Source organism: Podarcis raffonei, chromosome 2 (assembly GCF_027172205.1).
Source record: "Podarcis raffonei isolate rPodRaf1 chromosome 2, rPodRaf1.pri, whole genome shotgun sequence".
NCBI classification, from domain to species: Eukaryota; Metazoa; Chordata; class Lepidosauria; order Squamata; family Lacertidae; genus Podarcis; species Podarcis raffonei.
The window spans coordinates 20,384,839-20,407,962 of NC_070603.1; the positions used below are offsets into that span (position 1 = coordinate 20,384,839).

The 23,124-nt window shown below is 46.9% G+C and overlaps 1 protein-coding gene across 5 annotated transcripts in view; it reads left to right on the forward strand.

Moving 5' to 3' along the window:
• RAB11FIP4 (RAB11 family interacting protein 4) overlaps positions 1–23,124 on the forward strand; it is a 208,916-nt gene that overhangs the window by 73,897 nt on the left and 111,895 nt on the right. For all 5 annotated transcript variants that reach the window (XM_053375157.1, XM_053375161.1, XM_053375160.1 and 2 more), the window contains exon 3: positions 5,611–5,699. In XM_053375157.1, the coding sequence (XP_053231132.1) occupies positions 5,611–5,699 (89 nt within the window). The remainder of the gene's footprint in view (positions 1–5,610; positions 5,700–23,124) is intronic.

Sequence of the window (23,124 nt, forward strand, 5' to 3'; positions counted from 1 at the left end):
CCTCTGCTTTGAAACCTGGAGTGAATAATCTGCATAATTTGGTGTGATTCTCACTTTTCCTGACAACTCCATGCTGCTTCTTATTTGTGACTCCCCTGCTTGGCAATGGGGAATAGCGGGGCAGGATGTCACAGTCAAAAAGACTGTTACAAAACTTGGGTGCTAACCCCCCCCCCCCTCTGCTGACTGGTGGCAAGATCCCATGGGGTTCTGGGTACTCAGCAGGGGTCTGTATTCCTTTCGAGAACTGGCAGAGACTGCTGTAGTGGTCTAAACCACTGAGCCTCTTGGGCTTGCCGATCAGAAGGTCAGCGGTTCAAATCCCTGCAATGGGGTGAGCTCCCGTTGCTCTGTCCCAGCTCCTGTTCGAAAGCACACCAGTGCAAGTAGATAAATAGGTACCACTCCACCGGAAAGCTAAACGGTGCTCTGGCTTCCATCACAGTGTCCCATTGTACCAGAAGTGGTTTAGTTATGCTGGCCCCATGACCCGGAAAGCTGTCTGTGGACAAATGCTGGATCCCTTGGCCTGAAAGCGAGATGAGCGCCGCAACCCCATAGTCGCCTTTGACTGGACTTAACCATCCAGGGGTCTTTTACTTGCAGCATGCATGGAGGGAGTCCAGATCTTACAGCATGATCATTTCAAGAGGGATTTGTATGCTACCAGCAGCCAGCCTGCTAAAGATGGATTTCAGTCATCTTTCTCCCCTTCTTCTTCCCAGCGCACCTTGCTAACAGACTCTTTTCCGACCACCTCACACCCAGTAACCCTGGAAACCTTCCAAACCCTCCCAGTCTCTGCTTACACCTCCTGGCAAGGGGAAGGACAATTTTCTTGTATTGTTTCTTAATGGCCCTAGTTTGGCCCTAGCTTAGCCAGGTCAAGAATTCCTCTGCAGCTTGTATTTCTCCCTTCACTGCCCAAATAGCCCAAAATCCTACCATTTATTAATTTCTAGTGTTTAGGAGGTGGGTGTTCCCCTCCCAAATCTATAACACCACATACCTTTGCTTGGGAATCAGGTAGAAAGGGAGACGTCAAAAAGCAATTGCAGGCTTCCTGGGGCTCATTGGTTTCAGAAGAGACAGAGATTTTCACAGTTTGAACAGTGGGGGCTGTTGCTCAATGGTTTTCAAAGCAACCTGCCTCCTCAGTGCCCCTTTGCACAGCTCAGTGCTAAAAGAAAGAGTAATTGGTCTTTCTGATGGACTTGGGAATTGAGCACCTTCGTTCCATTTTTGTACTTGGGTCCTTGGAATAGAAACACAGACATGGATTAAAAAGGAAAGGAAAAAACCACGACCCTGAGCTTCTAACATGCTTGTTAGCAATAGCAGAGAGAACGTTAACTACCTCCCAGAGGCAATGCCTCTTGTAAAGTCTGGCTTAGTGGAGGAGTAATGCTTTGCATGCAAAAGCTCCCAGGTCCAATCCCTGGCCTCTCCAGGAAAGGCTGGGGAAAGCTCCATTCCGCACTTTAAACAGCCATGCCTTCCCTGCAAAGAATCCTGGGAAATGCCCAGAATCCTAGAGGAGATAATAACAACAACAACAACAACCACCACCACCACCACCACCACCACCACCTGGGTGTGTTGAAACCATCATGGGGTTGAGTAGGTGGTAATATTACACACACACACACACACACACACACACACACACACCTCTGTCTGTTTCATCATCATCATCATCATAGTTTATTTATACCCTGCCCATCTGGCCGGGTTTCCCCAGCCACTATGGGCAGCTCCCAACAGAATATTAAAAACACAATAGAACATCAAACATTAAAAACTTCCCTAATCAGAGCTGCCCTCAGATGTTTTCTAAAAGTCAGATAGTTGTTTATTTCCTTTACATCTGATGGGAGGGCGTTCCACAGGGCAGGTGCCACTACCGGGAAGGCCCTCTGCCTGGTTCCCTGTAACTTCACTTCTCGCAGTGAGGGAACAGCCAGAAGACCCTTGGAGCTGGACCTCAGTGTCTGGGATGAACAATGGGGGTGGAGACGCTCCTTCAGGTATACTAGGCCGAGGCCATTTAGGGCTTTAAAGGTCAGCACCAAGGCTTTGAATTGTGCTCGGTTGGAGCCAATGTAGGTCTTTCAGGACCGGTGTTATATGATCCCGGTGGCCACTCCCAGTCACCAGTCTAGCTGCCACATTCTGAATTAGTTGTAGTTTCTGGGTAACCTTCAAAGGTAGCCCCACGTAGAGCACATTGCAGTAGTCCAAGCAGGAGAGAGAGTTAGGAGAGAGAGTGCCCTGTTCACCTCGCAGAACTACAACCCCCAGAGTTCCATGGGAATATGGCAGCAGCATACCATCGGCTGCCAGCACCCAGTTGGAGGGCGGCATGAAAAGACACAACAGCTCACGATGTCCTGCTAGCCCCGCAGGCTGGCAGGGTGTCGTGAGCTATGCACCCACAAAAAAACTGCACCCTGGGTGACAGCCCCCCCCCCGCCCCCATGCTATGCCTCTGGAGCATGTGACCTGTGGGATGTGAAACACAAGAGCAGTCAAGTACAACATTCCTAGAGTGAACATGTTTACACATGGGGAGGAATGTTTGTCCAGCCAGCAGGTAAACTTCCTGTTTCCTTCTGGGCTGGGACAGACTTCCTCTGCATGTGACTAGAGGTGGGCGTGGCCTCACCTGTGCAGGTAACGGCAAAAGCACAGGGCAGGGCAGCCATCTCTCTCCCTTTTGACTACATGCATCGAAGAAGCAACATCTGCTTAGCCAAAGATGCTCTCTTGACTCCAGCCAAGAGAGGACAAAGGGACTGTCTTCTTGTGAGATAGTTTCTAGGTGTATGTTACTTTTCTAAGCTAAGTCTGCCTTCTGGGATCCTATTGTGAACAGAATGATGTGTGAGTAAACCTTTTTTATATAGAAGACTGTGTCGTATCTTGTCATTTATGAAGGAATAAGGGGAAAATACCAGAACAGTTATTATAGAGGCTTTAGTGAGCCTGAGCAAACGCATCCGCTGCAAGTTTAAAAAGGGGAATGTTACTCTGCTAAATTGTGGAACTTGTTAACACAAGTTGGAAAAGGATATAATCCAACAATATATCCTCTCCTGCATCCCTGAACATTCCCACATGACCTCTGTGGCTGCTCTGTCTACTGTCCAAGGTCAAGACCCTGGTTCTTCCTTCCTAGGGTTCTTTTTCTTTAAGATGGTCTTGAGCCTGGCAGCCCTTCAAATAAAGGACTCATAGAATCATAGAACTGTAGAGTTGGGAGGCACAGCAAAGGTCATGTAGTCCATACAGGACCCTCTGCAGAGAGAGTTTCCTTCTGACAAGTAGGACACATCACGGCCCTTAGAGTAAGTATAGTATACCTCCGACCAAGTGAAGTCTGGGAGAAAACTCTGTAGACTGTATGTTTGACTCAGAACTGGTAACTTGACATGCACCACTCTCCTTTCTGTCGCAAATTCGGCTGTGTGTCTTGCTGTCTCCTCTTACCGCTGTGATCCCATCACTCCTCTGCCTTGCTAACTTCCTTGGCTTTCATTCATCTTTTGTATTAGAATGTTCGAGCTATCTTTCATCTCAAATGACTTGATTCACTCACTGCTCTCTAATCTTTCATCTCTGCTTCAGCTCTACAGTTCTGTCCTGCCCCCCCCCCTCCTTGTTAGAGAGAAGGAAACTCTCTACACGCCTGTGTTCAGCTCCCTCGGCCCTTATCTTTGGAGTTCCCTTGCTATCGACATTTATTCTGCTGCTTCTCTGTCTGCATTCATTTCACTTCTTAATTCTTACCTCTTTCTTAGGCTTTTCCTAGATACGATTTCTGTTCATGGTTGATGTCTTTTTGTTCGGCTGTTTAACCATCCCTTCTGTTCCCCTTTCTTTAAATATCAAGTGTTTAAGATTGTGCTGTTTTGTTAATTTTAAAATGCCTAGCAGTAGGTGAGATATAAATAAAATACATAGAGATAAAATAGCGACCATCGTAGCAGCAGCAACATAGGCGCCAGTGTCTTGCCTAGGTAATGGAATGGATAAGAGCCAACAAACTCAAGCTCAGTCTAAATAAGGCTAAGGCACTGTTATTGGTTGGTTCCCTAGACCAGATGGGTGGGAGGTCAATAAAATACATAGAGAAAAAATAGTGACCATAGATGTTGCAGCAGCAGCAACATAGGCGCCAGTGTCTTGGACCAGTGTCTTGCCTAGGTAATGGAATGGATGAGAGCCAACAAACTGAAGCTCAGTCCAAATAAGGCTGAGGCACGGCTAGTAGGTGGTTCCCTAGACCAGATGGATGGGAGGTCACCTGGTCTTGATGGGGTTACACTTCCTCTGAAGTAGCAGGTTCATAGCTTAGGGGTATTCCTGTATCCTTTGCTGTCGCTCAAGGCTCAGGTGGCGCCAGTGGCCCCGAGTGCCTTCCATCAGCTTCGGCTGGTGTCCCAGCTACGCCCCTATCTGGACAGGGATACCCTAACTACTGTTGTCTATGCCTTGGTAACCTCAAGGTTAGATAACTGCAATGTGTTATACGTAGGGCTGTCTCTGAAGACAGTTTGGAAACTTCAGCTAGTGCAGAAATCGGCAGCCAGGTTGCTCACTGGAGCAAGACGGTTTGAGCATATTACACCGATCCTGGTCCGACTGAACTGGCTACCAATTAGTTTCTGGGCCCAATTCAAAGTGCTGGTTTTGGCCTATAAAGCCTTAAACGGCTCAGGACCGCAATACCTTAAGGACCGCCTCTTTCCATATGAATCTGAGATCACCTTCTGAGGCCCTCCTTTGTGTGCCCTCTACCTGAGAGGTCCAGAGGGTGTCAACACAATAACAGGTCTTGTTCTGCAGTGGCTCCCCATCTGTGGAATGCTCTCCACAGGGAAGTTCACCTGGCTCCTTCATTATACATCTTTAGGCACCAGGCAAAAACATTCCTTTTTAACCAGGCATTTGGCTGACCTAATAAACATTCTATATCCTTTAAAATGTGGGTCTTTTTGGGAAGGGGTGTTATTGGGTTGTTGTTTTTATTTTGATTATATATATTGTAGTTTTTATGTTGCTCTTTTCTGTGAACTGGGTATTTGTTGTTGTTGTTTAGTCATTTAGTCGTGTCCGACTCTTCTTGGACGGTATATAAATTCAATAAACAACAAATGGGCACCCTTCTCACCCTTAACCTGCCCCACGTGCTTGCAAACAGTACACTGCCCCTGCTACTAACAATTGCCGTATTTTTTGCTCTATAAGACGCACCAGACCACAAGACGCACCTAATTTTTGGAGGAGGAAAACGAGAAAAAAAATATTCTGAATCTCAGAAGCCAGAGCAGCAAGAGGGATCGCTGCACAGTGAAAGCAGCAATCCCTCTTGCTGTTCTGGCTTCTGGGATAGCTGTGCAGCCTGCATTTGCTCCATAAGACGCACACACATTTCCCCTTACTTTTTAGGAGGGGAAAAGTGAGTCTTATAGAGCAAAAAATACGGTAATATTTGCAATATCCCAAATGCCTCTTCACCTTCCCTCTAGCTGAGGCATGCACGCATGTTTCTATCCTAAACTGTTGGAAGGAATGCAGTTCTGAACCTCTTCCCCTTCTTATTTTTAGGCTGTGAAGAGTTACTGAAGGATGCATTGTCTGCTGAGGGCCTCAGACCTCAGCGCTATGAGACAGAGTATGTGGATTACTACTACCAGGTAAAAGGAGTCTCTGTTTTTAAAACCTCTGTGTGGAATTGGTCGGCTGAGGGTGGGAAGTTGAGCATTCCAGCAATTTCTTCCACTTTACACAAGGCCTCTTTCTGCTCATGTTACCCAGTTGCATTTATGGATAGTGGATGTGGCAGTCATCAACTCAAGGTGAAAACATTGGGAGAGCCAAGCAAGTTATTTGAAAATTTGAGGGCATTTCAATGGTCCTGAGTACTCATTGTATTTCTGGGCTCTGGGGACAAGAAGTGTTATTTTCATGCAGATCAAGGTACACATGGTGGAGATTGCAAAACTGAAAATTCTTTGTTGATGGAAACAGGGTTTGAGATATAGCTTGCCCGACAAGGTCGTGGTGGTTTCACATTTGGGATACGAAAGTACTTACAACGTTTTGCGTAGCTTTTCTGACTTGAAGGTCTCTTGGTTTAGAGGAGCTTCTCTGTTGTCTAGAAGGTTGCACCAGAAATGACAATGAGACCGCAGCCATTGACTCAGTGGAAGTATGATGGATGTTCACATCCTGTTTCATTTCTGATTGTAAACTAGATTCTAGTTGAGTGAGCTTTTCCCAAAACCAGATGTTTGCAGGTGGAAAGTTCTGCTTCAGTTATTGGTCGCACCTGACAGATGGATAGTGTGGTTCAAGACAATACCAGATGAAGTTTACTGAAGGGTACACACACTCAAAAACTTATGGTGTTTTTAATATTCTTTTGGGAGCCTCCCAGAGTGGCTGGGGAAATCCAGCCAGGTGGGCGGGGTATAAATGATTTAACAACAACAACAACAACAACAACAACAACAACAATTGATTATTATGCAGGCGGAGGAAGTGTGGAAGGCCTTGACTATACCAGTCAGACCTACCTCTCTCTCCTGCTGCACCTGTCCGTCAAGCTCCAGCCAGGTGAGCTGGCCTCCACTGCCAGAAAGAATTCAGCATGTGATGAGCCGTTCAGCCACAGTTCTTTGAATAGTTTGAAAAAATCTGGCATGGCAGCATGTTGTGTTGGGGCCCCTACAGAAAACTGCTGAACTTGCCACTGAGTGCCTGTTTGTGAAGACGCTGACAATCCTAAATCAGGATTCAACTCGTAATAGGATTTGTCCCAGTGCTCAGAATTGAGAAAAAATGTGAAGGTGCAACCCAGGGGGTTGTCTGATGGTAACTACCCCTCAGACTAGGGTGGTTTGACTTTACTTCTTACTAAATGCAAGACGAAGTGTGTCTGAGATATGGAGCCTGCTAGAAATCTCCTAGATTTCCCGTTAAAAGCAATTACCCTGTTTTTCTGTGTATAAGACGAGGGTTTTTGTATTAATAAATTGTGCTAAAAATTTGGGGTCGTCTTATACACGGATAGTGCAGAGGGGGGACGGGCTCAACAACTCTGGGCAATCCCCCCCCCAAAAAAACTTAACAACTCTTGGCAACCTCCCCTCATTTTCTTAATTGTATTGTATTATATTGTATTTTATGCTGTTTTTTGTTGCATCAATTAAGTGTTTTAAATTTGTTGTTAACCACCCTGAGCCCGGTTTTCTGAACCGGGAAGGGCGGGGTATAAATAAAAAAATATTTATTTGTTTGTTTAATTTGGAGTCCGCCAAAATAAGGGGTGTCTCATACACGGGGGCGTATTATACACAGAAAAATACGGTATTCTTTGGATTGTTGTTACCCTGTCCTAGTGCCTTGCATGCATTCTGCTTCCTGGGTGGCGATGCAGGGATTCATGCCATGCCTGCTAACGTCAGTAAAAAAATATTTAGACCATCTTTGGGGGTTTTAATTGGTCTCGATATGCACATAGACAGAGGAGCATTGTAGCATCACCAACGATCCTGCCTCTGCCGGGGGGTGTGTGTGTCTATTTTCTAGGTTTCCTTGTGCTCATCCTCAATGAAACAGAAATCAATAATTCCTGGGCTGTGTGCCATGCACTTGCTCTTTTCTATTTACTGAGAGCTGCCGACAAAGAGTGTGATCCTTTGCTCTCCCGCACAGAGACACATCACGCAGCATCAGACCTTGTGCGCTGGGTCCAGAGCAGAGATGATCCTGCTCTGCCCCCCCTTTATATTACTTATCCTATCTCCTTGCGCCTTTTAAACTTTTGCATGTTAATTTTTAAGTTCCAGCACCGACTTTTTTCATGTATTCCTTAACGCATTCCCACTCTTTATTAATTTTTTGATTAGAGTAGCCTCTAATTGATGCTGTTAATTTTGCCATCTCCGCGAATTCAAGAAATTTGATTCTCCATTCTAATAATTCTGGTATTTTATCAGTTTTCCAATTTTTTGCCACTATGATGCTGACTGCTGCGGTTGCGTAAAGGAATACATTCCTTTTATCCTTAGGGATGTCACTCAATACTAAACCCAGCAAAAATGCCTCTGGTTTTTTAAAGATTGAACTCCTAAATATCTTTTTAAGTTCTTCATGTATCGTAATCCAGAATGGTTTCACCACTTTGCACCCCCACCACATATGATACATTGTCCCCACCTCTGTTTTGCATCTCCAACAGAGATCTGATTGTTTTTTATACATTTTTGATAGTTTCACTGGGGTGAGGTTCATTCAGCTTTTTAAGGGACTGCAGTTAAAGAAAACATACGCGGATGTCAGGGGCTCAGGAGCAGAAGCACAGGGGAGAGAGGAAATGGAGAGCGAAGGGGAGGAATCCGAGGGCAGCGTAGGGGAGTATGACAGTGACCCGAGAGATTCCATGAGCTTCTCCAGCGAATCAGAAGATTCCCAGAAGGGGGCGCCGATGGTCAGGGCAGGGGGGGTCCCAGGGGGGACGCACCAGAAGCAAGGGGCCAGCGGGGACTCCCAAAGCAGCAGCGGGGGATCAGGACCAGCTTCCCCACCAGAGCGTAGTGGGGGGGAAGAGTCACATGTGTCAGGACCAGCGTCTCCTCCAGCGGGGAGAGAAGATGAGTCAGGGCTGACCACGCCTCCATCGGAAAGTGGGGAAACGGAGGGGAGGTCAGTTCCAGCTAGCCTCCCCGAAGGGGGGAGCAGTGACAGCAGTGTAACGGTCAGAAGGAAAGTGGCAGGCTGGGCGCGCGCGCCAAGTTCAAATGTACAGGCGCGCGGGACAGCAGGAAACCCGGATTGGGAACCAGGTCCTAAAGCCCGCCGGAGGGAGGGGGAAGATTCAGGGGACTCAGCGTCAGAAGAGTCTAGGAAGGGCGAGACCCCGACGGACAGGCGGACCCAGAGGAGGAAAGAACAAAGGAAGAGGTGGAGCAAGGCTAGAATCTTGAACTGGTGTCAGGGGGGAGGAGATTCAGATGGAGCTTCGGCGGTCTAGAGTTTGAGATGTAGGGCTGCGCGCTGCGGCTGTGGAAGTGAAACTGAACTTCAACAAAGACTTTTATACTTAACAACGAAGCAGCGTTGGTCCTTTGTGAGCGGGGACCTAGGGCAGCTCTGACAGCGAGGTAATGTGGATTCACTCAAACACCAGTGTTCCTCCCCTCCACAATTAACTAACATAGCAACATTATGCTGTACAGAGTAAGACAACAGAGTAAGGGCTGAAGAGACGAGTGAGGGAGAAGAAAGAGGAGAGGGGAGAGAAATGGATGAGCAAACCAGTTACAGTGGGACCTTGGTTCCCGAACGGCTTACAGTGGTGCCTCGCAAGACAAAATTAATCCATTCTGCGAGTTTCTTCGTCTTGCGGATTTTTCATCTTGCGAAGCACGGCTATTAACGGCTTAGCGGCTATTAACGGCTTAGCGGCTTTAAGAAAAAGGAAACAAACTCGCAAGAACTCGCAAGACGTTTTCGTCTTGAGAAGCAAGCCCATAGGGAAATTCGTCTTGCGGAACGACTCAAAAAATGGAAAACTCTTTCGTCTTGCGCGTTTTTCGTCTTGCGAGGCATTCGTCTTGCGGGGCACCACTGTAGTTGCTGAAGAAATCTGCTCCCGAACACTGCAAACCCGGAAGTGTTTTGGCTGTTGGCATTGTTTCCAGGGCCAATCAGCACAGCAGAAGCTGCACCTTGGTTTTCAAACATTTCGGAAGTTTAACGGACTTCCAGAATGGATTGGGTTCGAGAACCGAGGTACCACTGTACTTGTACGTTGTTTCAGTTTTGTTTCAGTTTTTCTACCCGGGAGAACCAGCAGAGCAATCCAAACCCTGCTTCGTGCCACACGGCATGGTTCTTTTGGGTGACATTTGACTAAGTCTGACTCGGAGTAGCCCAACTAAAATTAATGAACATTACAAAGTGGGCTTGATTAATTTCAGTGATTCTGCTCTGACCAAAACTTACGGTAGCTGCATTCCATCAGTGGTCCTGTGAATGCTCCCTCTGAGTTTGTTTGTTTTTGAAAGCCTAAGCTCACGGCTGTGATGCTGAGAAATGGCCACAGAGTGTCAGTGTTAGGCAAAGTAAGGCACCTGTCTGTTCTTGTGGCTCCCTCCAGCTTCCCATATTCCCTTTAATGAGCAGCTGCTGCTGTTCAGTCTTGGGGTGCCAAATCTCCACCCCAGAAGAACACAAGGGAGGAAGAGATGTTATTTTCAGCTTCCCAGGGGATTCGGCTTTGTCAACAACAATGAGAGCGCCTTGCAATGTGACCTAGCAGAGTGTTGGTGCTAATTTAATGTTGAATAGCAGGGTGGTTGCTAAAACAATGTGCAACTTAGGTTCCCAGTCAGCAGGCAATTGCATATATATCCACAGCTCCTGTTTTCCTCCAGCTGATCTCATTGGTGTGTCTGTGTTTTCCACGTCCAAAACTCTTCCTCTCCCCAGATTCTTGCCAATGCAACAGGAAGTGCCATGGCAGAACATGGAACCCATAAAGACGTTGTGTCAAAGAGTCGAAGCAAATAATTAGCAGGCGTTGTATATTTGATGTTCAGCATGACACTGATTGTTCTCTGTATATTGGATAGGGAGCATTCGATAAGTCAGTGGGTGTGAGCCCTGAGCCCATTCGTGCTGCAGAAAAAGAATTGGAGAACCTGATATTCGTTCATGCATTGCGATGATCCTTTGTTAGAAGGATATGAGCCTGTAACAAGCATACCTGGGATGTGGCGTTGCTGAATGCCAGTGGCCCGAGCGTGCGTGATTGGCTGGTACAAACATTGCATGAGATGGTGATAGTGGTTGTGTGAATGGGTGGAAAGCGTGAGATTGGGTTAGTGAGTGGGAGGTGATGCTAGTCCTGCTGAAGTTAATAAACATGATGAACTTGGGTTCATTAATGTTCAGTGAATCTGAGTAGGACTTAGCTGAACGCAAGCTAGAGGGCGGGATTCGCCTAACCAACCCCATCAACAGAAGCCCTGGGCAAGGACTTCTGCTTGTGTAAAGGGGATTCCACCCATGCAGCCCCACTCCCCAAGTTGGCTTGGGGGACCCCCCCCAAAAAAAAGCTCATGTGAGGAGGAGGTCGTTCCATCTGTCAAGCTGCAATGCATGTGCAGATAAAAATAATTGGAAGAGGACAACACTGAATTCTACCCAGTGTGTTTTGCATTGTTTGGGAGTTTGCCTAGTAATTTTCTCTGATCTTAGTTACGGTATATAGATCTGGTGTTGTGGATATTGCATATTTATCTATTTGGAACTTTATAACTATAAACCATGTTTATTGTACATTTATGTACATGGATTATGTATTTTCCTTATTTTAAACAGATCTGTGGATAGTTAGTGTTCTGTAAACTGAAATAATGTTAACAACTTGTCTCTCCCTTTATTCCTCTGTCTTGTCCAAACATTAACCCCCAACAAGCTTCTTTCTTAGGCGTGGTAATTTATGTGTGCATGTTAAATTCCACACTCTGCCATGGGTGCAAATCATACAAAGGCAGCTTAGGAGTTCAAATACATATCAAAATGGTCTTCTTTCAGCATGGTGAGTTGCGTGATTATAAAGCCAAAGGAAAGGCAATACAATGACAAGGCAGGAGTGGGGCTAGGAGGAAATTTTCACTTGCCAGCAGTGCTCACCTGTCTTCCCAACAGCAGCTCAGTTGGTAGAGCATGATGCTTTGAATCTCAGGGTTGTGGGTTCAAGTTCCCTGCATTGCAGGGGGTTTTACCAGATTACTACACAGCCACCTGAAACCTCCAGATAACAAGGAAATAGATGGAGGAAACTGCAACTAAGACAGTAAGACAGTGATGCAGTGGTAAGCGAGAGGGAAAGGTGCAGGGTTGAGGCAGTGGGGAGATCAGCTCCAACTGCTGTCAACCTCCTCCGTTCTCCATCAACAATGACCTTCACTGGGGACACCAGGTGAGCAATGCCTCCACACACCATTTTGCCCTGCCAACTGTTGCCCCCTACCAGCTGGTCATGACCTGTGGCACTGCCACTCCCTGGGACCAGTCGTAAGAAGGTAGGCAGATGGGGGTTGTCAAAGAACAGAGAGAATTTGGTGGGGCAGTGATTCATTTTACCGAATGGACCAGCCTCTTCTTCCATCTCAGTAAATGAAAAAAAAAAGTTGCACTACATTGTACGGAGGGGAGATACAGTAGCTTCATCTGGCATTGATTTGGAAGCAATTGGACAAGGTTTGGACCATTTACTTGTGACCCCGGTTTGAGTGTCAATTATTCCATTAGGGGGGCAGCACAAAATGTGGGGTTTGCAGCACAAAACTAGCACAAAGCTTTGGCACCTGCTTGGAGTCCATTGGACAAGGCTGGATTTTTATTTATTTTTTGCATTCACTCATGACCCTGAATTGTTGTGTCAATTAGTCGGTTGGGTGGTGGGGGCATGAAATGGGGGTTCATGGCACAAAATGGCACAAAACTAACATTAAACTTCGGCATCTGTTTGGGGGCAGATCCAGAACCTTGGGGTTAATGAAGTTAGATACAATGGTGCTGCTCGTTGGTTAAGATTCTCATGCGGCGCTGGCGCTGAATGCTGTTGGCTGCTTGTTCCTTCATTCACATTTATCCCCTCGCCCCGCCCTTGTTTGTGCCCTTGCAGGCCCTCTATCTCTCTTGCTCTCCCCCACCCCCTTCTTAGCTGTCAGTCTGCCTCCTTAGCAAGGTAAGGAGCTAATTGTATTTCAAAAGGTGTCAGCCCAGTCTGGAGCAGTTTCTGCATACCTGCCAAGTGATTCAATACACAGCATGAACAAGGAGGGGGGAGGGAGTGTTGAAACATGACAAATAAATTGGGTTGGCTTCTGGGATGCAGCCCAGCACACCAGCTGATCTGTGGCTTAGAAAATATTTGCTGGAGCAATTAGTGAGTTCCCTACTGAGGCTCCAGTCTTTCCCTTCTCCTCCCCTCGCCCAAATCCTGCTGAAAGGGTCAGTTGGCCATCATCTGCTGACACCCAGACCAGGTCAAAAAGAAAAAAAAGGATGGGGTAATGGTTGTGGCTCGATTTCTACACAAATTAGCAGCTTCAAGGAGAGTGGGGAAGTGAAGGGCTGATTTTTATTACAGTGGTACCTCGGGTTAAGTACTTAATTCTTTCCGGATGTCTGTTCTTAACCTGAAACTGTTTTTAACCTGAAGCACCACTTTAGCTAATGGGGTCCTGCTGCTGCCGCGTCACTGGAGCACAATTTCTGTTCTCACCCTGAAGCAAAGTTCTTAACCTGAGGTACTACTGCTTGGTTAGCGGAGTCTGTAACCTGAAGCGTATGTAACCCAAGGTGCCACTGTATAACCCAAACAGGTTAGCATCATAAGTCTCAACTGGAATCAGAAGTAGCGGAGATGAAACTGCCTTATATTGAGACAGGCCATCGGGTCCATCATTCTAGATCAGAACTGCCTACTCTGACTGGCAGCAGCTGTCTGGGATTTCAGGCAGAGAACAATTCCATCTCCACCTTGGCATGCTAGGACGCAGGTGGTGCTGTGGTCTAAACCACTGAGCCTCTTGGGCTTGCCAATTGGAAGGTCGGCGGTTTGAATCCCCACGACGAAGTGAGCTCCTGTTGCTTTGTCCCAGCTCCTGCCAACCTAACAATTTGAAAGCACATCAGTGCAAGTAGATAAATAGGTACCACTGTGGTGGGAAGGTAAATGGCGTTTCTGTGCGCTCTGAAAGTGAGATGAGCGCCCCAGCCTTTGACTGAACTTAACTATCCAGGGCTCCTTTACCTTTACCTGGGGCCTTTTGCAAGCTATGGCTCTTCCATCTAAAAAGCCAGCACAAATCTCTGCTCCCATTAGACATGCATTGGAAAGGGAGGGGTGATATTTCAGCCTTATCCCTCACATTTATTGTGTTTTGTGTTTCCCCATCATTCCCCAGCTTCCTTGCTCAAACCCTTCTGCTGTAATATTAAGAATGAGAGGGTTTCAGTAGGCAGGCCCTGGGACAGTGGGTGCCCAACGCATGCTGATCTGAGTCACTTGCACATCTCATAAGGGTGTGCCAATGTGCCCATGCTGTGGAGCAGAACCTGGGGAACCCTCGGCCCATTCACTGAAAATTTGTGGGTGCCATGCCCCCCCCATATATGGCCCCTACACTAGTAGTTGTCAAGGAGTTAGCAAGTTTTAGCTGTTTTCTAAGATTAGGAGAAGGGACGCAGGTGGCGCTGTGGGTTAAACCACAGAGCCTAGGACTTGCCGATCAGAAGGTCAGCAGTTTGAATCCCCGCGACAGGGTGAGCTCCCATTGCTCGGTCCCTGCTCCTGCCAACCTAGCAGTTCAAAAGCACGTCAAAGTGCAAGTAGATAAATAGGTACCGCTCCGGCGGGAATGTAAACGGCGTTTCCATGCGCTGCTCTGGTTCGCCAGAAGCGGCTTATTCATGCTGGCCACATGACCCGGAAGCTGTACGCCGGCTCCCTCAGCCAATAAAGCGAGATGAGCACCACAACCCCAGAGTCGGCCATGAGTGGACCTAATGGTCAGGGGTCCCTTTACCTTTACCTTTAAGATTAAGAGAACACACAAATGGCCTGTCTCATGGGCTCTTGAATCCTTTATCCCAGAGATGGGCTGTCACGGTCCAGTCTATGGGCGTCCCGGCTGAGGACGTCGGGACCGGGGGCAAGATGGTGGGGTGGGAGCAGGAGCGAGAGTCCAGAAGCCAGGGGTCCGAGGGTCAGGAAACAGGGAGTCACGAAGTCAAGGGTCCGAGGGTCAGGAAGCAAGGAGTCAAGAAGCTGAGGTCTGAGGATCAGGAAGCAAGAAGCCAAATGCAGCAAGGCAGGAGACATGTTGCTGTGGCCAAGAGCCAAAGGGAAATGCTGGCCTTATTTCCCTTCCCGGCTCTTGCCACCAGGTGCAGTGAGTTACCAAGTGCCCTCACCTGTGCGGCCGTGCCTTGTCTCTCCAGAACAAACTTAGGAAGGCCCCAGTCCTGCGAAGCCCTACTGGTCACAGGGCCTGGCTCCTGCACACACTCCTGACATGGGCCAAGAGCCACATTCCATTTTGGGCAGCCCTCTGGGGACTTGAAGAAAAGCAGAAGCAGCTTGGAAGGGAGAAGAGGAGTTTAGGGATTTCTCCTCTCTCTGGGATCGCTCCTTGCCTTTTAGCTTCCGCGGTCGGCTGAAATAAGTCATCTGAAAGATGCTTAGTGGACAAAGGGGACCCAGGGGCACAGCAACAGTGATGGCAAACCTACATTAACAGACATTTCACATGGCAGGAAAAATCGATCGTTATTTAAAGTGCTGCGCCAGCGCTAGCCCTAATGGTGTTTGCTTGAGGGGAGGAAGACCTGTTGCGGGAGGGTTTCCTGTTGACGGGAGAGAGGGGCCAAATATCTGTCCATCTCGCAAGGGTGCTGTGAGTTCAAAACATGGCAGCCTGTGGTGAGCTCTGGTGTGGGCTGCTTCCTTGCAGAAATGGTGGGACACAAGCACGTCATGTAAATACTGCTCTTTATTCTTTCCCCCTCACTAAAAAACAACAATAATTCACTCTTCCGTTCTGGCTTTGGTTATATCTCCAGATGTGTGGCATTTTATGTATCGCATCTGAAGATGAAAGTTCCCCACTTCCTTCCTTTGCCCACCATGCGTAGTCAAAAGCAATCAGCTCAGCATCTGTTTTAATCGCTAGGCACAAAAGGGGTCTGCATTTCCTCCCAGCAGACTGATGTTACTAATCCGGAGGATGACAAATTCAGCAGTGAAATAGCTTACCAAGGGAGACTGTGCAGAGTCCCTCTGCATGGAGGTTTAAAAGGAAAAGGGATCAGTCAAAGTTGCTTATAAGGATATCCAGTGAGAAATCTATTTCATCCTTTCCATCATCATCATCATCATCATCATCATCATCATATTTACTACCCCACTCTCTGCCACTATCAGCATTATATTTATTATGCCCCCCAATAATAATAATAATAATAATAATAATAATAATAATTTATATCCCACCCTCCCCAGCCGAAGCCAGGCTCAGGGTGGCTAACAACAATCAAATAATCAAACAATCAAATAATCCAACATTCTAAAAACATTTCATTATAAAAATTAATTAAAATCAAATTAATGGCAACCGTTAAGCAAAATTCTGTGCAGGTTGCCAGAGGAGGGAGTCAGGCTGTGCCCTGACCAAAGGCCTGGTGGAACAACTCTGTCTTGCAGGCCCTGCGGAAAGATCTCAGGTCCCACAGGGCCCTAGTCTCTTGTGACAGAGCGTTCCACCAGATTGGAGCCGCAGCCGAGAAAGCCCTGGCTCTCTAGTTGAGGCCAGCCTTCTTCTTCTTCTTCTTCTTCTTCTTCTTCTTCTTCTTCTTCTTCTTCTTCTTCTTCTTCTTCTTCCTCTTTTCTGGCGATCACTCGTAGCTGAGTAAGATTGTCTTCCATGAACACGGTCTTAGGGGTGTGTCCGTAGGTGGATGTGGAGGCCAATTCTGGATTCACACTCCCTTCCACAGTTGGGACATAGGTTTCCGGGCAGGAGCTGATCACGGTGAGGGTTTGCCAAACCCTCTTTATCACCTTTCGTCCTGAGTTTGAGCGTCTTCAAAGTCCATGCTGCCTTGGGTAGAGGCTGGTCTCCAATTGGAGCACCCACCGGCCAGTTTTTCCCAATTGTCGGTGTTTATATAGCGGTACCTCGGTTCTCAAATGTCTCGGAAGTCAAACGTTTCGGTTTTCGAATGCCAAAAACCCGGAAGTAACCGCTTCAGCTTCCAAATGTTTTTCAGAAGTCGAACGTGCCACGCAGCTTCTGTTTTGGGTTTTCCATAAGTAAATGCTTCTGGAAATGCATGCTTAAGTTTTTGAACATTTCGGAAGTCGAACGGTCTTCCGGAATGGATTACGTTTGAAAACTGAGGTACCACTGTACTACATTTTTAAAGATTTGCCTTGAGAGAGATTTTAAACCTCTTCTGTTGATCACCAGCATTACGCTTTCCATTTTTAAGTTCGGAATAGAGTAGTTGCTTTGGAAGAGGATCATCAGGCATCCGAACGACGTGACTAGTCCAATGAAGTTGATGTTGAAGAACAACTCCCCCCCCCCCTTCACCAGCAAGTCCCAGGGCAGCTTACAACCAGTTTAAGTTTCAGAATGGAAAAAAATAGATAAAACAAATTACAGCCACAGGAACAGAGTTGCAACACCACCTTCTTCTGGGATTTGTTTTAATTTTGCCAAGTCCTTCTGGGAGGCTTCCAACATATATGAAAAGGTAATACAACATTAAGCATTAAAAAAGTTCCTTATTCAAGGCTGCCTTCAGATGTCTTCTAAAGGTTGTACAGTGGTACCTCTGGTTACGTACTTAATTTGTTCCGGAGGTCTGTTCTTTACCTGAAACTGTTCTTAACCTGAGGTACCATTTTAGCTAATGGGGCCTCCCGCTGCTCCGTGATTTCTGTTCTCATCCTGAAGCAAAGTTCTCAACCCAAGGTACTATTTCTGGGTTAGCGGAGTCTGTAACCTGAAGCGTATGTAACCTGAAGCGTATTTAACCCGAGGTACCACTGTATAGTTACATATCTCCTTGGCTTGGCAGTCACATAACCAGTCAAATAGCTAGGGGGTGGGACGGGGGCCTCACTGAGCGGCACTTACCTTGGGGGCAACACGCCGGACCCCAAGGTGTCACCCAAGTCCAGGCACCCCACAACACGACGCATCATTCCCCAAAGCAGCGTGGCCCAGAGTTGTACTCGCAGGGCACTGAGTTGCTGCGTCCCCCCACCACCACCACCAGAGGGTGGCTCAGAAGGACACAACTGGCGCACACTGACCCTGTGAGCAGGGCTGGGCCTGCAGCGTGCCTGAGCCACGGTGTCTCTCCTGGGAGTGATGCAATGGCTTGGACATCTGCAGGCACCGCGCTGCCCGAAAAAGCAGCGTGGTGCTGGCCTCTGCCCGCTGCCTCCCCCTCAGCTGCCCTCCAGGCTCTGTGATGCTCAGTGAGAAAGCAACACAGAAGTCTCTATGGCAAAACCTTTTTGTCTGTCTATTTTGACTATCTCGTATAATTGATGATATTGAAACGTCTAGATTTGAAGCCGATATTTGTTGTTGTTGTTGTTGTTTAGTCGTTTAGTCGTGTCCGACTCTTCGTGAGCCCCTGGACCAGAGCACGCCAGGCACCCTTGTCTTCCACTGCCTCCCGCACTTTGGTCAAACTCATGCTGGTAGCTTCAAGAACACTGTCCAACCATCTCGTCCTCTGTCGTCCCCTTCTCCTTGTGCCCTCCATCTTTCCCAACATCAGGGTCTTTTCCAGGGAGTCTTCTCTTCTCATGAGGTGGCCAAAGTATTGGAGTCTCAGCTTCAGGATCTGTCCTTCCAGTGAGCACTCAGGGCTGATTTCCTTCAGAATGGATAGGTTTGATCTTCTTGCAGTCCATGGGACTCTCAAGAGTCTCCTCCAGCACCAGAATTCAAAAGCATCAATTATTTGGTGATCAGCCTTCTTTATGGTCTAGCTCTCACTTCCACACACCACCACTGGGAAAACCATAGCTTTAACTATATGGACCTTTGTTGGCAAGGTGATGTCTCTGCTTTTTAAAATGCCAATATAAAGGTAAAGGTAAACGTACCCCTGCCCGTACGGGCCAGTCTTGACAGACTCTAGGGTTGTGCGCTCATCTCACTCTATAGGCCGGGAGCCAGCGCTGTCCGCAGACACTTCCGGGTCACGTGGCCAGCGTGACAAGCTGCATCTGGCGAGCCAGCGCAGCACACGGAAACACCGTTTACCTTCCCGCTAGTAAGCGGTCCCTATTTATCTACTTGCACCCGGGGGTGCTTTCGAACTGCTAGGTTGGCAGGCGCTGGGACCGAGCAACAGGAGCAAACCCTCCGCGGGGATTCGAACCGCCGACCTGATGATCGGCAAGTCCTAGGTGCTGAGGTTTTACCCACAGCGCCACCCGCGTCTGAAGATGCCGATATAGTAAATTCTACATCTAAAACACTCTCCAAAGCATACCGACTCCTCCTTGACTGGGAAGTCAAGGAGGAGGAGGTCACTGCAGCTATATGGTTAAATGGTCGCAATGCTTTGGGTACACAATAACCATGATACAGTGGGAACATCTGTGGAAAACAGATTGGTAATTTATAGCTTTTTACTCATTAACTATGCCCCTGTGCAAAAAAGCAAAGGACCCCGGGGCAGTTAAGTCCAGTCAAAGGCGACTATGGGGTTGTGGCACTTATCTCACTTTCAAGCCGAGGGAGCCGGCGTTTGTCCACAGACAGCTTTCCGGGTCATGTGGCCAGCATGACTAAGCCTCTTCTGGCGCAACAGGACACCATGATGGAAACTAGAGCGCATGGAAACGCCGTTTACCTTCCCACCTCAGCAGTACCTATTTATCTGCTTGCACTGGCATGCTTTTGAACTGCTAGGTTGGCAGGAGCTGGGACAGAGCAATGGGAGATCACCCCATTGCCGGGATTTGAACCGCCAACCTTCTGATTGAGAAGCCCAAGAGGCTCAGTGGTTTAGACCACAGCGCCACCCGTGTCCCTGGTCCTATTCCATACTCTCCAATATTTCTCCAATGAAAATAGGGACATGCTAAGGAAAAGCGGGACATTCCAGAATCAAATCAGAAACCAAGATGACTTCTGTAAATCCAGGGCTGTCCCTGGAAAATAGGGACACTTGGAGGCTCTGTAACCAAGCTCTGGAGAGGTGGGGGACCTAGAGGGTTTGCATCTCAGTTGGATTCCTAGCAATGGCAGAAAATTTTTGCCACTTAATCCTTGCTCTTTGGGGTGGGAGCAGGGAGATACTTAGGGACTCCTGCAGTGACTTTCCATGTCTCTGCGGGGAGAAAAGCTCCATTCTGCTTTGTTTCAGATGTGATTATAGGAGCAAGGTTACACTGGGAATGAACATGTTGCCATTATTTATAGCTATAATCCTATTATAAAAGTATAACACAGTGCTAATAGACGGGCCACATATTTCCTTCACTGGCTCTGAGCTTATTGTTCCTACAAAGTGCAAGGCTTTCGGCAATTCATCTTCGCTGTCTCTCCACCCACCCATCCTGCATGCACAAACGTGCGCATACAGCATCTCGAAAGCATATTCCCTACAATTTCCAAGAAATCCCCAAGTGGACAATTACCCAGCGTGGCAGAAGAATAATGCACCACCTACTAGGGACTAATTTAAATGGAAATTGCCCGCGTTCACCTGACAGTCAGCTAAATTACATGCTGAATTTCTACAGCCACATGCTAAGAACCAAGTGCCCTCCCTTTCTTAGTAAATAAAAAGCATGCATAAAAATTATCAACCTCCTCGGGGTTTAAATGCAACAGTAAATTGAGCAAAAGAGCTCCTGCGTCTCGTTACAAAGGCAAAAAGAGAAAAGAGTCGCAGTGAGTTTCTGCAAAGTGATCTTGTGTTTAAAAAATGGTCTGTTTTCAGTGAAGTAGGTACTGTCTTTGAATGGGAGCATAATAGACCTCCCGGTGGATTATTTTATCTCGTATTTCTTACTTTGCTATGCTGCCCCTACAGGCCAAAAACAGTGGTGCACTTTTGAGTACAGCAACCTTCTCATTTTCTGTGATTGCACGTGTAGGATCTCTTAACTGGCACCTGATAGGAATTCTTCCCAACTTCCACATTAATTTTCCAAGAGCATCTTCTAAGCTGTCTCAGATTTGGGCGTAATAGTTGCAATGTCATGAAACTTGAAGCATATCCTATGGACGATGTGCATGCCCCCTGCCTTTGCTAATGTGACCCAGATATTGCCAGTGTACTAATTGGCGGTATCTGTCTGCAATGTAATAATTCCCCAAAGTGCATTTAGTACAGTTTGAACGGGGGGGGGGGGAGGATATAACTGCCAGGAGCTCGTCCTACTCTCGAGTAGGACCCTGGCAGAGAAACATGCATGACTGGCATGTTCCCTCCCTCCTGGTCAGTCGTTCGGGAGCTTCAAAAGCTTTCTTCAGCCCGAACATCACAGCAACCGATGCCAATAGACACTGGCAAACTTAGGGATCCGCAGAGTCTTCGCAGCTTGCGTAACAGACCTCAGCAACTCAGCATTTTGGCTAATCTACTTTATTTGGCTAATCTACTTTAACCCGATGGGAGCTTATTTCCTTCCACTTTGGGGAGAAAGTGCAGCTCTGCACACAATCCAAAAAGATTTCTGCCCTCCTTGCACACTGAGAGGATTTCAACTACAGTGGTACCTCAGGTTACAGATGCTTCAGGTTACAGACATTTCAGGTTACAGACTCCACTAACCCAGAAATAGTAAATAAAAAGAACTTTGCTTCAGGATGAGAACAGAAATTGCGCAGTGGCGTGGTGGCAGTGGGAGGCCCCATTAGCTAAAGGTTAAGAATGGACCTCCAGAACGAATTAGGTCTTAACCCGAGGTACCACTGTAGTGGAGTGGAGAGAGCTATTCTTATTCAAGCATTCAATTGGGCTGGGGTCATTGGGGTGTAATGAAAATGTAGCAGGAGAAAATAGCACCTTAAAAACCATTGTAGGCATTGCTCTCGAGAGATTCGCGCAACTCCATTGACAGCTGCTGAGATATCACTGTGAAATTTCAATTAAAAATTAAAACGTGACACAAACGGTTTGACCTGTGCTTAATAAGGATGCAGAAATACTGTGTGGAAGAAGAATTGTGCAAGGGGAAAGTTTTCCATCTGAGGAAAGTGAAAGCCAAATGGACAGGTTCCGAGAAGAACGCTCATGTGTGCAAGCAGCAGAATGGGAAGGAATGTGTTGTCGTCAATCTGAGATCCCAGAAAGATTCACGGCAGCGTCGCATGGAATGTGTTCAGGCTTCCGCAACTTGTGAGCCATCAAGCTGACATACGTATATGCCAGCCCATTCAGGTGCTGGATATAAATTGTCCTAGGTTTCTGTTGTTGTTGCTGCTGCTGCTGCTGCCTGCCTGCCTGAGACTTCAAAATACAGATGGAATGCCAAGCACCTGGCTGAGAGATGTTTGCTCCTGGGATGATAGCTGAAATAGCCTTCGACCATATTCACTGGGAGTCCTGTAGCCCAGCAGATATCAATTCCCTCTTCCTGTAAGCTCCCACACCAACAAAAGGAGTAAGGTGCCCACCCGGTTTTCCGGTAATTATACCTTACAGAGTTGTGTGGAAGTTCCCTGGGTCATTTGGCCCTTTTTAATAGTTCCCCTTTCTCCTAGAAAAACCATGCAACACTTGCTTCTAAAGTATAAAAATAACCATGACTAAATGGGCACAAGATATAGGTCATAACATCATGTTTGAAGATTGGGAAAGACTGTGGAAAACTGATTTAAAATTTACAGACTGCTCTTTGCTGAAAGAAAACTACATGAAAATGATGTATAGATGGTATATAACACCAGTGCAGATAGGAAGAATGTATAAAACCGGCTCAAATATATGTTGGAAATGTAAGGAAAAAGAAGGGACTTTTTACCATATGTGGTGGGATTGTAGTAAAATTTTAAAAAAAATGGGAAATGATATACAATGAGTTGAAGAAAATGTTTCAATTAACATTTGTAAAAAATAGCCTGAAGCATTCTTGTTAGGGATTGTGGGAAAAGACTGGCCAAGGAAATTGAAAAACATCTTCATGTATGCGACAATGGCAGCAAGAGTTTTAATAGCACAAGGATGGAAGAACGAAGAAATCCAGACCAAAGAACTGTGGCAAGAGAAACTAATGGACTATGCAGAATTGGCAAAATTGACACATAAACTACGTGATAAGGACAACTGTGACTTTAAAGAAGAATGGGAACATTTTACAAAGTACGTAAAGAAACAACAAAATGAACTGGACTCCTTGGCAAGTTTTGAAGAAACATACACAAATTTATTATAGGTAACATATAGATAGATAAATTAAGGATCTTTACAATTTTATAATATGCAGAAAATAACGTGCTGAAAAACCAGAGAGAGGAGCTGAGGGAAGTCTGGGGGTGGGTGGGTGGGGGT